This window comes from Podarcis gaigeae (assembly GCF_964106915.1).
Source record: "Podarcis gaigeae genome assembly, chromosome: 14".
NCBI lineage: Eukaryota > Metazoa > Chordata > Lepidosauria > Squamata > Lacertidae > Podarcis > Podarcis gaigeae.
The window spans coordinates 40,901,426-40,915,822 of NC_139690.1; the positions used below are offsets into that span (position 1 = coordinate 40,901,426).

Here is a 14,397-nt window from a genome sequence, read left to right on the forward strand (position 1 = left end):
TTGGCAGAAGTTCCAGAGAGTCCTTCAGTCCTCCCCTGCTCAAAATTTTTACCACTTGTCACTTTTAACACCACCAGAACTCTGAATGTCCACCTGATCTGTACTTCTCACTCTATGCCATTTTGTCATCTCTGCTCTTGGCTTGTTATTTTTTAAAATAATAATAAAAACTTGCTCGCTTTCTCTCCAAGCTCCTTTTCTTCTTCCAACTTCTTGCCACTTCTCCTTCCTGCTGAGTGTTTTAATTCTCCTATCAAATCTGATCCCAACTCTCCCCCTCCCCCGGGCACCTTTTGTGGAATAGTTGGAAACAGGGCAAGTTCACACACTTTTAGAGAAGGGAGCTGGACATTCATGCAATCCCAGAGTGATTATGAGAAAGCAAAATGAACCCTGGCCTGTTCTGCCCTTCCCAACACCCTTACTGAGTGCACATTAAGGGATTAGGGAATGGGGAGTGGGTCTACTTCTACCTGTTGTTGCCCTAGTTACCTGTCTCTGTGCCTGGTGGCTGCTTGAACCTCAAAAAGAACTTCTATAACACTTTCACTTCTCAGTCTGGGTAGCCAAGGTGACAGCATTATTGTCACTAGGCAACGTAGAATGACTCCTCTCTCCCTTCCCTTCTCTTCCAGCTCACCCCCCCCCCATCTACCCAGTTGGCTGGAACAGCAGCTTTTTCTAGTCCTGATCTCTTTCAGCTGCTGTTTGTGAAGGACAGCTACAACTGAAAGTCCCATTGATGTGGTAGGATGAATTATCAACTCAATGTAGAGCTGAGAGGAGAGTTGAATCAACGGGATGGCAGGGAATCTTAACACTTTAAGATGGGGAAATATTTAGTTGTGCAAATTCTGCTAATGCAGAAGATTGCTGCTTGACTGATAAGTAGAACAGCCTGATGCAACCATGTGTCACCAGTCCCGATAGTTCTGCATTGGCTGGAACTGTGCTACCAAGACCAGTTCAAGGTGTCAGCAGTCCTAGCTTATAAAACTAGCCCTAAATGGCTTTTGACCCAAGTACCTGAAAGAAGTGACTCCAATTATCAGTCATCTTGGGTTCTACAATTAATTGGCAGGGGAGGTTGTCAGTGCCACCACCTCTGTCTGCTGCCCAGTTGGCACTGATGAATGACAGGGCTTTCTTGGTTGCGATTCCCTCCTTGGTGAGGTGTGCCTGTTTTCCTCATTGCTAGTTTTCAGGAAGAATTTAAAAAACATTCCTGTTTGCCCAGACATTTGATGGCTGATACTGCCCATGACAACCATGGAAGTCATAACTGTGGGGGTATGTGATTGCTTATAAATGCTTTTAGCTGGTTTGTCCTCTATTTGAAGGACAGTCTGATTTGAAGGTGCCCTGTATTTGAACGGAATCCAAATCTGGTTTAAATATTTAAAAGCCCTAAATAGAGGCTGGGGTCCCTTGATGTTGCCCATGGTCAAAAGCTAGCCACACCTGGGCAGACTCACCTGGGCACAGCCTTCTCTATTAGAGTGAGATGTGTTGTATGTCTATTTAAATTTTCATTATTATTAAATACATATGAATTAGAATATGCATTTTTTTTTTTGCAAATCTATTCCATTTTTGTAGATGCACTTCCTCTTTGGGCACGACACATAAGCGGTCAACCTAATGTGCATATTCTATCACAATTTATGTGTATATAAAGGGTACTGCTCAGCGCCTGAGGGCCCCAGTCCTGCCACTCAACACCTAACCTGGGGGGGGGGGGCTATAAAGGACTGCTGCCACTGCTGGGCAGAGAAGGCTCAGTTTTGTTTTTGTTTTTTGTTTAAATTGCTGTTATTTTTTACCTATGTCATTTTAAACTGTGATATTAATGCTGTATTCTTTGTTTTAGATTTTGATTTATGTGGAAATTGTTTCCCATCTGGTTGTGTATTTTTTTGATGTGGTTTATTTATTGTTTATGACTTTTGTAATTATGTAAATCTTGTTATGCTGTAAGTCGCCTTGAGCATTGTTTTTTAACTGTGGAAAGGCAGCATACAAATAAAAAATGATGAATTGATGATGATGCATATATACATATGTGCGTACACACATATATACACATACGCACTTCCAAAGCCTACTGAATCCTTTTCCTTTTTATCCCCCCACTTTAACTGAAGTCAGATTTTCCCTTTTGATTTTTGTTCTTTGTACCTTTGCAAACCGCTTAGAGCCGATTGTAGGGGCATGCAAAGTGTTCACATATACAGATATACCGTACTTGTGGAAGATATATCTATATGCACACGTGCACGTGTACACTGGTCTCTTACGAATCGGGTTGCTTGCCAGTGATTCCTGTTTTAGACGGGGACTTCACGATGGAATCCTCCTTTGCTAAATACAGTAATTTCCTTAAAGCGCGTGAGGCGTTTCCCCAGCTTCCGTTGGCTTTCAAAAAGTACCGTATATTAACCGTGCCTTGCCCTGTGGCCTTACAAACTGCCGTTAAAAATAAATTTACCAGTTCTACAAGCGCGCGCACGTTTATATATTAAAAAAAAAGGTTATCCCTCCCTCTAATATATACATTTTTCCCCCTCACAGAAAAGCACCTTGCTAGAATACCGACTGGGGGTGTGTGAGTTGTGTGTGGGTATATTTTATCGGTTGCCTCGAGGCGGCGGGAAGGAAGCGCCCGTGGACGAGGGCGAGAGAGGGGAGCTTGGCGCTCGCTCGGCCCGGCAGGGAGAGGAGCCAGGCTGAGGCGGGCACGAGGACCGCCCGCTCCCCTTCGCCGGGCGCTGCTGCTGCTGCTTTGTAGGCCCTGACGGGAGAGGCGGGCCCGGCCTCCTCAGGGCGCGGCGCGGCGGTTCATCCGCGCGAGGAGCGACGCCCGCGGGAGAGAGAATGAGGCGGGAGGGCCGCTGCGGCGCTCGAGCCGGGCTGAGGTAGGAGGTCCGGGAAGGGAAGTCGTTGGGCCGCTTGCTGGCCTCCGGAGGCCTCAACCTCGGTGGAGGAAAGAAAGCGAGGCCTTCTCCTAACCCCATCGGGTTAGTTCTAGTGTGGGGGTGGCAGACAAGAAAGGGACTCTGGTGACTTCATGGCCTTGGAGAAGAGATTCAACAGGGGCAGCTCCCCCGAATATCGCACCCACCCAACTCCGTGCTCGGCGTTTGTGGGAAAGCGAGCAGGCGGAGATTCAACAGGGCAGCGTGGTTTCTTTCTCTCCCCCCCCCCCCAAATATTTCACCCTGACCATCGGATGGGAACGGGATGCTCATCATATGCTGCAGTGCTTGTCCTATCTCGCCCGCCACTGTGGAGCCCCGATTTTGTTGCTCTTTTAAACCTTTTAGGTCGTTTAACTTTTCAGGTGTCGGCTTTTAACCTTCCTCAGCTTAAATCTCTGTGCGCCTTTGTCACCACATTTTTAGGTTCCTCGTCTTCAACCATTTCGGACCCAGGACACCCCCCACCCCACCCCACCCACTTTAACCCGAACGTGCATTTGGCCACCGGGACCCATTTGGTAATCTTTTGCCATATGTTAGCATGGTGGAAGTGCTCCTGCTTGCAACCCACCTTGGATCAGACCGTGATCCACTCGTAGGTCCCGACCCACCTGTTGAAGACTAGGGATTTAGGTGAATGTGTCACCAGAGCTTTGTGTAGTGTGCAGCCTGCCCCCCCCCAACTGCACAGGATATTTTTACCTGTGATGGTTTATTATCAGAAAAGTATGGCTGCATTTGTTTATTTTAATTTTTTTTGTTTACTATACTTTATTACTATCCAGCAAAACAAATACTGTACAGCCTTGGCGTGTGGATCAGCGAAGGGAGAGGCTTACTGCAGAGTGAATGGACACAACAGATGGACAGTGTAATTTGCTGGGGCAACTCAGCCAGTAACTTTTGATATGAGAAGTTTGCCATGCTAGGACTTAACCTTTAAAGCCCTCAACAGGGCTTGGCATGCAAATACCTGAAGGAGTGCCTCTTTCCAGATTCCTTTCCTCAAACTTAAGGTGTTGTTAAGCGTCTCCTGATGTCGTTGTGGTGCATTTTTGAAAGAGTGGAAGGAGCAACTGGTGATAGTAGTTTGGGGACAGAGAGGGAGATACTGAAATGATTGCAAGCAGAAAAGAGGGGTGCAAGTAGAATGGATGAGCCAGGCCCAGTGTTAGAAACAGATATAAAAACTATTTGCCGTATGGCCCCGTAAACCTAGGTTACAGGTGCACTAACAGAATGTTTAGGTGCTTTTTAAAAAACAGGATTACAATGCTGAAAATGAATTGTGTGTATTGTCGGCTCCAGCTAAAATCTGACTCACGCCATAGCAAGCAGGGGTTGGGTACTGTTTTTGTTTGTTACTATATTATATTTTTTGTGTTTTTATGTTGTAAATTGTCCTGTGATCAGGACAGTAAAGGACAGTATAGAAATTTAATAAATAGTAATAGGTATTGTTTGATTTGTGTACATGCAGGACAGAATTTGAGTGTGATGTGTTATTTGAGTCAGTGTTGTATTGTGTGAGGCTGTGTACATGCCATACATTTAAAGCACATGTTGTCTCCCCCAATAATCCTGGAAGGTGTAGTTTGTTAAGGGTGCTGAGAATTGTAGTTCTGTGATGGGTAAACTGCAGTTCCTGGGGGAAGTCATATGCTTTAAATGTGCCTTACATGTATCATGTGTATTCAGGCTGAGTCAGGATGTGCTTTGGCAAGAAAGAGGCTGAAGAGAGATAGTTTAAGTTGTTTTGAAAACTATGCTACTATAGTTTCACTTTGGGGGATGTTATTTTTTAAAATTGCCTTGTTCCATTTGTTTGTTATGTATGCATATTGTGTTTTGTGAACTGCTTAGAGACTGCCTTAGTGTTAAGTTGCATTTAAATACAGTGGTGCCTTGGTTTATGAACTTAATCCGTTCCAGAAGTCCATTCTTAAACCAAAGCCATTCTTAAACCGAGGCGCGCTTTCCCTAATGAAGCCTCCTGCTGCTGGTGCCCTTCCATCGTTCAGCTTCCCTTCTTAGACCGAGGTAAAGTTCGCTAACCAGAACACTACTTCTGGTTTTGCAGAGTTCGCGTACCGAATAGTTCATAAACAGGGCTGCTCTTAAACCGAGGTACCACTGTATATGTAATAAATAAGATCTTTTGTTGAGGCTCTTCCTCAGGTGCCTTCCCTAGTGGGAGGTGCAACATAGAGTTACAAAGAAAATGACCTTTTCAGTACTGGAGCCAGAAGTATGATTGGTGCCAAAATGAGACTTACTTCTGATTAAACATATTGTACATTATTACTACTGTTATTATGCTAAGGGTGGATTTCCAGTGCCTCTCCATTCTCTCCTCCTCCCTTTTGCTTTGTTTGGTCAATCTGGAAGATGACACACTGAAAACTCCTACATGACAGCCCTTCATACAAATAAAACAAGACTGACTATTGATCACAAATTATTGTTCCATGGATGGTATAAGTTTATAGGTGTATTTATTACCAAATAAAGGAAGAATCATTATGAATTAAGAGGACCAGCTGTATTTAAGCTTTATGGGCCTCCTCTTATTCCAAGATTTAGTTTAAATACAGTATTTTCAGATTAAAACCTACCTTTATAGTTAGGAGTTTCTTAGTGTATAACTATTTATTTGAAGGGACGCGGGTGGCACTGTGGTCTAAACCACAGAGCCTAGGGCTTGCCGATCAGAAGGTTGGCGGTTCGAATCCCCGTGCTGGGGTGAGCTCCTATTGTTCGGTCCCTGCTCCTGCCAACCTAGCAGTTCAATAGCGCATCAAAGTGCAAGTAGATAAATAGGACCGCTCCGGCGGGAAGGTAAACGGCGTTTCCGTGCGCTGCTCTGGTTTCGCCAGAAGCGGCTTAGTCATGCTGGCCACATGACCTGGAAGCTGTCTGCAGACAAAATGCCAGCTCCCTCAGCCAGTAAAGCGAGATGAGCACCGCAACCCCAGAGTTGTCTGCGACTGGACTTAACGGTCAGAGGTCCCTTTACCTTTACCTTTATTTATTTGAAATGCCAAACAATGCAGCAACAAATAGTCAACAATACCCAGTGTACTTCACTTTCCACTTTAAGCTCAAAATATGTGCACACATAAGTTTAACCCAAGATGTTCCACAACCTTTGTAATGTTTCTATTGACCTGCCTATCAGAAAATGTTTCTGAGTGCTAGCAAATATTAGGCACTTGGTATGAAAAGAGTATAATTAGAAAAATAATAATTCATTTCCTCTCTTTCTTTCTTAAGATTTGGTGCTTAAAAATGCACTGATTTATTTATAGCACGATTCAATATTTGACCTAAAAGCGGCATCATGTCTAAAGAGATGAAAGAACTCCAGAAAGGGTGGCACTCAGTCATGGAAACTGTTCATAGCAACCCACATGTGAGTTATGAATTTTGTCATTCTGTTATGATACTTTTTCTTGTCTTTTGGGGGTTGTCTCAATTACAATTGCACTACAGATTTTTTAAAAGTGATTTTGAGCCAGTTGGTATAATGGTTAGAGTGTTGGATAAGTACATGGATTGGGAACCTCTGGCCTGTGGGCCAAACTTGTCTCACCAAGTCTCGCCATTTGGCCCATGAGACTGTTTTGGGAAAGCCACACCGACACGCCCAAGGATTCCAGTAGTACAGAATATCATAATGGGGTTGGGTTGGGCAGCAGCAGCGTGAGAACTAAGCATGCTTGGTATGTGTGGGATGCTGATAATTTGTTGAAGAAAAGGAAGCCAAAAACTAAGTGGAGGCAAAGTGGAATGGAAATTTCTTGTGGAGGGCATCCTGGTATACGTGGTACAGAAGACAACAGAAAGGGCTCTCCACCAGCTTTTAATCAGATAAGATTATTTTTTCCTGCGTTCTGTAGCTCAGAAACCTCCACTAGCCTTTGCTCTAAGACATTGTGACTTCAATTCTCCTATACAAACAAGGTTTCACCTTCACAAAATTGGTCAAGAGCCTTGTTCTAAATGGATTTGCCACCTAATACCTTCTTTTTAAAGGGTTCCCCACCCCTTTGTGCTTGATGCAAGATGCAGGTTCTGGGGGTGACCAGTGTCATCATACTAAAAGGATAGGCCTAATGCATTATTAAAACCTGCTGCTGCTGTAGAGTGAGAACGCTGACCTCTGAACTACTCCTCTTTCCTGTTTTCACCTTCAGAAGAAACCTGCAAATTAAATCTCCAGTTCTAGTTTTAGCTCCTGTGTTTGCACAACCCTCACCAGCTTTTTACAAAAAACAAAACACAGAACAATAGCCATCTTTCTGCACCGAGGCACATCAAAGGAGAATGTCTTCAATTGCATGCAGGATAGAACTTGTCAAGCTTTCAGTTAAATAAGGCATGTAGGAAAAGCATTTTACACCAGCCTACCTTAATGTTGGCTTCCACATGTTTTGGACTACAATTCCCACCAGCCCCATCTAGCATTACTGAGCTAGCTGGGAATTTGGGGAGGGCACCAGATTGGGCAAGGCTGTTCTAGACAGACTACCGTATTTTCCCGTGTATAAGATGCCCCCATAAGACGCCCCCTATTTTGGGGGACTCCAAATTAAGAAAACAACTCTTAGCACTACCCGTGTATAAGACGAGCCCCAATTTTAAACCTAATTTTTTGGTTAAAAAAAACAACCATAGTCTTATACACAGAAAAATATGGTAATATTCATAGCATGAGAAGATTTGTCTAATAATATTGCTAAGTAAGTGATTTCTTCTTGAAGTAACTTCACTTCCCAGAATTGTTTGTTTGTTAATTTGCTTAGGATATTTAAATCTTTATTCTTTTTTCACTTTATGTTGCAGGTTGTTGCTTTTATGAACTCCCGAGTTGGCCAGTACTTAGATGACCATCCTTTCGTTGCCCTGTCAATGTTGGTCTTCATTGCAGCATCTGCAATTCCAGTTGCGTTCTTTCTGGTTTTTGTTGTTGCCACAACTGTAATTGCCTGCATTGGAGTGATTGTCATGGAAGGTATTCTGTTTTGTTGTTGTTTTTATGCTGTACGCTGGTGGAATTCCACCCAGGGACTAGTTATGGCTCAGTGTTAGACCACATGCTTTGCATGCAGAAAGTGTGTTTCAGTCTTCAGGTAGGGCTGAAAATGTCCCCGTCTGAAATTCTGGGTGGCCACTGCCAGCTAGAGAAGGCAATGACAGATTATTATTATTTATACCCTGCCCATCTGGCTGGGTTTCCCCAGCCACTCTGGGCGGCTCCCAACTGAATATTAAAAACACAATACATTAAAAACTTCCCTAAACATATAATTGTAGAGTTGGAAGGGACCCCAAGTCACCTAGTCCAACCCTCTGTAACACAGGAATCACACAGCTAAAGAATCCCTGGCAGATAGCTATCCAACCTCTTGTTTAAAAACCTCCCATGAAGGAGAGTCCACCATCTTCTGGGGGATTCTGTTCCACTGTCAAACATACTTCAACATGCCTGCATATTACTGATGATTTGTGTTTTGGGAAATCCCTTCCCACATGAAATCTATATATCTTGGAAGTGCTGACTTGAACACTGTGCCATGTTTAAAATCTTCTTACTGAAGCACAGAATCTTATTTCTGGGAAGATAATTATATTGCCAAGATGCTTCTGGAACCTTGGCTTATTCTTATCCTCAGAGGTAAGTGTTTCTACAGTGGTACCTTGGGTTAAGTACTTAATTCGTTCCGGAGGTCCGTTCTTAACCTGAAACTGTTCTTAACCTGAAGCACCACTTTAGCTAATGGGGCCTCCTGCTGCTGCCGCGCCGCCGGAGCACACTCTCCGTTCTCATTCTGAAGCAAAGTTCTTAACCCGAGGTACTATTTCTGGGTGGCAGAGTCTGTAACCTGGAGCATATGTAACCTGAGGTACCACTGTATATGACTTTCCTCCTCTGTAGTTTTTAAGATAGGGTCACCCAGCTCACGGTCCACAGAACGCATGGAAACATAAGAACCATCTGGCTGGATCAGGCCTTGTAGCCATCTGGGCCACCACTCTGTTCTCACCGTGACCAAGTGGGCAGCCATGGGAAGCCTGCAAGCTGAACCTGAATGCAACAGCACACTCCCCACCTGCAGTACACAGAATCTGGTATTCAGAGGCATACTGTCTCCAGCAGTGGGAGTAGAACATAGCCATTGTGGCTTGTAGCATTTTCTGTGTCAGGTTAGATGAACAAGGTGCCAAAAACAGGTTCTTCTGTAGCTGGGTACACACGGTACTGGCAAACCTCCCTCCCATTAGGATATGTGAGGACAGCAACGTACCTGTGCTACATAAGAAGTGGAGCTACATGTACTGGCTTTTTAAATCACCCCCCCCATTCAGAGATAATAATTACTTCCTTCACCTCGTTCCCGAATGAAAGGTGCACCTGGTAGTCAATAAATAGGACCTCTGATACTGCTTTAGACCTGGCAAGAGGCCCCTCTCCAGCAGTCAAGAAAAGAGAAGTCATCCCAGTTTACTAGATGAGCAGTTGGGCATTATGTTGTCTTGTAGGCTACTCTTGTAGAACATGTAGAACTAATTAGTCCACCCTATAAAGCCATAAGCATAGATATAAATATATGTGATCGACATGTGTGGAGATATCAGTGTTCTGGGATCAAACTATCAATGAAATGGATAAAATTACTCAACAATCTTCTTAATAAAAACCCCAGAGCTTGCTCTACAAAATTTAGTTTCAGATGATGATATGGACTTGAGAGATAACCCCCGACAGGATACTTAACTGGTAACTGCATATATGACTACTGCCACTTTTAAGAAGGATCTTAAAGGAGTTAATTTAACAGCTTGGTGGAAAAGGATTTGGCAGATAGCCCTAATAGAGAAATGTACATGTAAACTGAGAATCAGCTAAAGGAAATAAACATAGAAACTCGTTTGTGAAGGACTGGTGAAACTTTATAACTTATAAAGATATTTTACAATAAAAGGAAAATCCCTCTGTATTTGTTTTCTCTTTTTCTGAATTGAAATACTGTAAATCTGCATTATGGGGAAATTATATGCACATAGAAGCCTACTGGAATTTTTGTTTATGATTTTGTTCAGTTAGTTGCGGTCTTGATTTTGTAATAGTCTTAAATTTTTGATTAGTCATGTTTGTTATTCAACTTTAAAAAGAAAAAAAGAGAGGGAAAGAACAAACTGCTTTTTGTTCTTTGCAGGTTTTGTAATCTCGTTGGGAGGACTCACCCTGCTGTGTGTGCTTGGCGGATTGGGCATGCTATCACTGGCGGTGTCTGGAGTGCTCAGTGTTTGTTACATGTCTCTTACTACTCTGCTCAGCTACTGGCCCACTCCAGAGTAAGTGTCCACAGACCCTATCATGAGGAATTGTGTTTCTGATCTACTGTACTGTAATAGCAATTATAATTTTGTTAGGGCGGGAGGCATTTATTTTCAGACAGACTTTGCTGTGGGTGGTCGCCTCACCTTGCCTCATGACTGTGCCAGCCCTAGCCTGGGGGTACTTAATTTAAACTCATTATGTGTGGAGGAAGTGTAAATGAGCTCTCCCATGGCCCCCATCTTACCTTTTTTGTGTGTCATTTGTATGTTGCGCACCCTGCCCATGTATAAGTAATGCTATTACCAGATCTGCTTGTGTATGAATCTGTACCTGGCATGCATGTTCACGAAAGCAACCCTTGCTCCATAGATGCCATTGCAGTAGACACAATTACCTTAGGAATGCCACTGTTGCCTTGTTTATTTGGGGAAATTGGCAAGGAACAACAAATGCCAATCTATGTGAATATGATGTTCATTTTCATAAAATGGCGGACAGCAATAAAAAAGGATTTGCAGCTTGAAGCCCTGGTTCAGAAAGACAGAATAGCAAGCTGGTTCATTGTTATAAATTACATAGGCTACCCAAACTAACATTGCCTGGACCATAAGTTGAAATATTTTCTATTAATGATATGGAGATAGCTGGAAAAAAACCCCTGTGTGGCATGTAAGTGAGCAGTAGGGAGCTTGACAGAAAGCAGTGGATACCTGAATGCACCGGGGGGGGGGGGGGACTCAAATACAAGGAGCGAGGTTTGAGCAAGCACAATTAATTATTGCTTATTAATGCTAATTGATTGCATTCAATATGGTAGAGATACTGGGGAATGGTTAGCTTGCGCATATCATCATTCCTCACGTCCACTGTTGCAAGGAATCTCTCCTGTAGACCAGTTACTATAGTCATGCTATTTGGTGGGGACCTCTGGAGCTTCCCCTTCTATAAGTTACTTCAGCTACCACTGCTTCCTCTGATTCCTTGTACCAGCATCATGCTCAGAGCAGAGCCAAACTAAACACTTAATTCCCAGGCATGTACAGAGTTCCAGTTGAACAATGATGCTCTTAAGCAATTTCAGGCAACAGTGCTTTGACACACCTCTAAAAGACCTTGAGTAGTCACTACTGGTTTGAATAGACAGTACTGCACTCAATGAAGCAATGGTCTGACATAATCTTTCTGCATATAGTAATTCCCATCTTGCGCTAATCATACGTACACTCTAGCTGTCCCTGTTTTCCAGAAACGCCCCAGGTACAGACCCCTGATAAATCATTATCTGTATTTTCCCTCTTGGGGTGCCTTTTCAAAGACATTAGTCTGCAGGCTTCAGCCCCTCAATCCTAGGTCTCTAGAAGTGAAATCTCTTAAGTGTGTGTAACTAATGCGCACGCACGTAACAGCATGAGCATGAACATAAAGCACACTGCAGGCTGTTCCATGCTACTAAAGCTCAGCTGGAAGCTTGGATGGAATTGAAAAGAGGTTTAGACATATTCATGGAGGATAGGGCTATCAGGATGCACTGTAGCATTCAGAAGCAGTACGTCCCTCAGTTCCTTCTGCAGGAGAGAGTGATGGGTCTCCTACCTTGCTTCAGTTAAGTCCACAGAACAGTATTTAGCCTTCTGTTCTTCCACATAACTAAGAATGTAGTCAAAAGTGAGTCAGAATGATTGTAAGGAGATAGTAACTTCTGTAAGGGCCTAGTCAGAGGTTCTGAAGGCTTGGTAGGAGCCTTTAGACAAGGTTGCATGCTGTATCTTTTTAAAAATGGGATTGCAATCTTGCACTCAGTACACAGCTAACAAAGAAGCACTATGTAAGGGGTTACATTATAGTGCCACCATCAGCCTGCTTTTGTTACTGCTAAGCTGTTTAGGATTGCATTTGCTCTTGCAGCAGAGAGGAGAATAGAATAGTAGTAATAGTAATAGTAAAAATAAATAAATAAATGAATTATACTCCGCCCACCCCAGCCACTTTAGGCAGCTGCCAACAGAATATTAAAAACATGATGAAACATCAAACATTAAAAACTACCCTAAACAGAGCTGCCTTCAGATGTCTTTTAGAAGTCAGATAGTTGTTTATTTCCTTGATATCTGATGGAAGGGTATTCCACAGGGCAGGCGCCACTAGCGAGAAGGCCTTCTGCCTGGTTCCCTGTAACCTCATTTCTTGCAGTGAGTGAACCGCCAGAAGGCCCTCAGAGCTGAACCTCAGTGTCTGGGCTGATCAGTGGGGGTGGAGATGCTCCTTCATGTATACTGGGCCGAGGCTGTACACTGCTTTAATTGACAGTAAAAAAACTACATATGTATGTCACCAGTTGCAATACTCAGTGCAGCTGCCATGTCAAGATCTGAACCTTTGGTTTGACCAACGTTAAGCACCAGAACTCCTGAGCTGAATTACGTGTCAGATGTACCCCAGTGCTCCTTATTAATCTGTTTCTACTTTGTGCTTTGCCTTTAGCCTACTAAGAACATACATTCTGCTGTCATGGTCATTGCTGCAGAGCCATCTCTCTTGACAAGGATGCTGCTCCTTATGAAGCCTAAGGCAATCATGCCACACAAATAGGGAATCATACCTACAGTTGAAACTACTTTTCAAAATGATACTGCTAAAACGGCATCGTCATCCCTCTCTCGAAGCCAAAATAGGTGACATTGTCCTCTATTGAAAAGCGTTTTGAAGATCAGTGGGAGAGACAATAATTGAGAATAAGGAGAGACAATAATGAGAATTGTTCTGGAAATTCTGAATAATAGGCATGCTAACCTATGGTACTTGGATTTGTGTGAGCCATGAAATCAGAAATCTGAAGTGTTGTTTTCCCCCCTCTTCTCTCTCCCACAGCAGTCTGTCAAAGAAAGAAATAGCTAATGGAAGCAGGTTTCTGCCCAGCAACCCTCCTGCCTTAGACCAAGATGATGCTAATAAGAAGACTGAATAAATTTGACTGGTGCTTCCAAACACTTCCAAGAGCAGCACTTTTTAAAAAAATGCAGATTTTTGAAGGAATTGTTACATTTTCATGACTACTTGCCTGTCAGAATACTCAAGTCTTGGTTTCTGGGATAGTAGTGATAAGAACAGTGAATAAATTGGATTGGTACTTGGAATTGCATCCTTCAGTAGCACTTAAAAAATGTAGAGTTTTGAAAGAACTGTTACATTCTTGAAATGTTTACCTGTCAGAATGGTTTATTGTTTGTGGAACCTGGAGACCAGTTTTCCTTCTGGTTGTCATTATAATGACTGAACCATCATTAAATGTGTTGTCATGTGCTGGACAACTCAGCCACTATAGAACAGGGTCCCATTCTCTTCTTCCATGTTTATCTCCCATGTAGGTCAGTGGATATTTTGTGTGAGAGGGAGTACTGCTGGTCTTACAGCTTGTTCAACTTGGAGCATGAAATTCTTCTAACAGGAAGTAAAATTCAACAGTGCTGGTAGTAGTACTTTTTTGAATGTGGAAAAAGACATTCAAGCCTTTAAAAAAATCTTACAACACTCATTGTGATAATTGAGCTAGTACCTTGTCAAAGATACAGGTGGAAAACAAGTAGTTAAAGGGTGTATCTCTCTATGAGTGTGGGTTTTGTTTTTTAACAGCTTGAGCACGTTTGTTGTGTTTTAAATTATTCAGAAGTGATATGCTTCTAGTTTGGTCTTTCTCATGTTTTCCAGAGGTTTGGGGCTTAGCAGAATACCTGACAGTAACGCATTGTGCCTTATTTTATGTGAGTGTTTCAAAATTAATGTATTTCAGACCAGGTGTTTTCATGCCTGCTCAAACATTTTTTTTTAATAATAGCAACACCGTTCCTGTCTTGCCTAACTGGTAATGCCATTGTAAGACATACTTTGCCACTAAACACCTACTTGTTTATCCAACTTGTCTCTGTTTGCCTTTGTATTTTTGGTTCCATTTGCACCACCAGTGAATGTGAGTGTGTACATATATGAGAAAGAGACCCTTAATAACCAGCTAAAACCCATATTTGATCTGCGTGTTTGGTCCAAACCCAGACCTCTTCTACCAAGGACCCAGTGGCA

At 42.9% G+C, this 14,397-nt stretch overlaps 2 protein-coding genes across 4 annotated transcripts in view; one reads left to right on the forward strand and one right to left on the reverse strand.

Moving 5' to 3' along the window:
* DNAH3 (dynein axonemal heavy chain 3) overlaps positions 1–2,518 on the reverse strand; it is a 99,353-nt gene extending 96,835 nt beyond the window's left edge. Inside the window, exon 1 of the mRNA XM_083711191.1 lies at positions 2,179–2,518. The gene's annotated coding sequence lies outside the window, so the exon portion shown is untranslated. The remainder of the gene's footprint in view (positions 1–2,178) is intronic.
* LDAF1 (lipid droplet assembly factor 1) lies at positions 632–14,235 on the forward strand. Of its 3 annotated transcripts, none has more exons than XM_083711902.1 (5): positions 632–747; positions 6,252–6,390; positions 7,824–7,992; positions 10,199–10,337; positions 13,192–14,235. In XM_083711902.1, the coding sequence occupies exons 2-5, from the start codon at positions 6,319–6,321 to the stop codon at positions 13,286–13,288; spliced, it is 477 nt and encodes a 158-aa protein (XP_083568028.1). In that variant the 5' UTR covers positions 632–747; positions 6,252–6,318; the 3' UTR covers positions 13,289–14,235. The 3 variants fall into 3 exon arrangements, with proteins under 3 accessions (XP_083568028.1, XP_083568029.1, XP_083568027.1); XM_083711903.1 differs by lacking the exon at positions 632–747 and adding an exon at positions 2,579–2,601; XM_083711901.1 differs by lacking the exon at positions 632–747 and adding an exon at positions 2,673–2,915.
* Positions 14,236–14,397: the final 162 nt, after the last annotated feature.

What these genes read in the sequence shown, in the direction of transcription:
- LDAF1 (XM_083711902.1), top strand. Translation starts at nt 6,319, where the DNA reads ATGTCTAAAGAGATGAAAGAACTCCAGAAAGGGTGGCACTCAGTCATG. An exon ending in CTGTTCATAGCAACCCACAT is followed by an intron (nt 6,391 to 7,823) that starts GTGAGTTATGAA and finishes TTTATGTTGCAG; the next exon opens with GTTGTTGCTTTTATGAACTC. An exon ending in TGGAGTGATTGTCATGGAAG is followed by an intron (nt 7,993 to 10,198) that starts GTATTCTGTTTT and finishes TGTTCTTTGCAG; the next exon opens with GTTTTGTAATCTCGTTGGGA.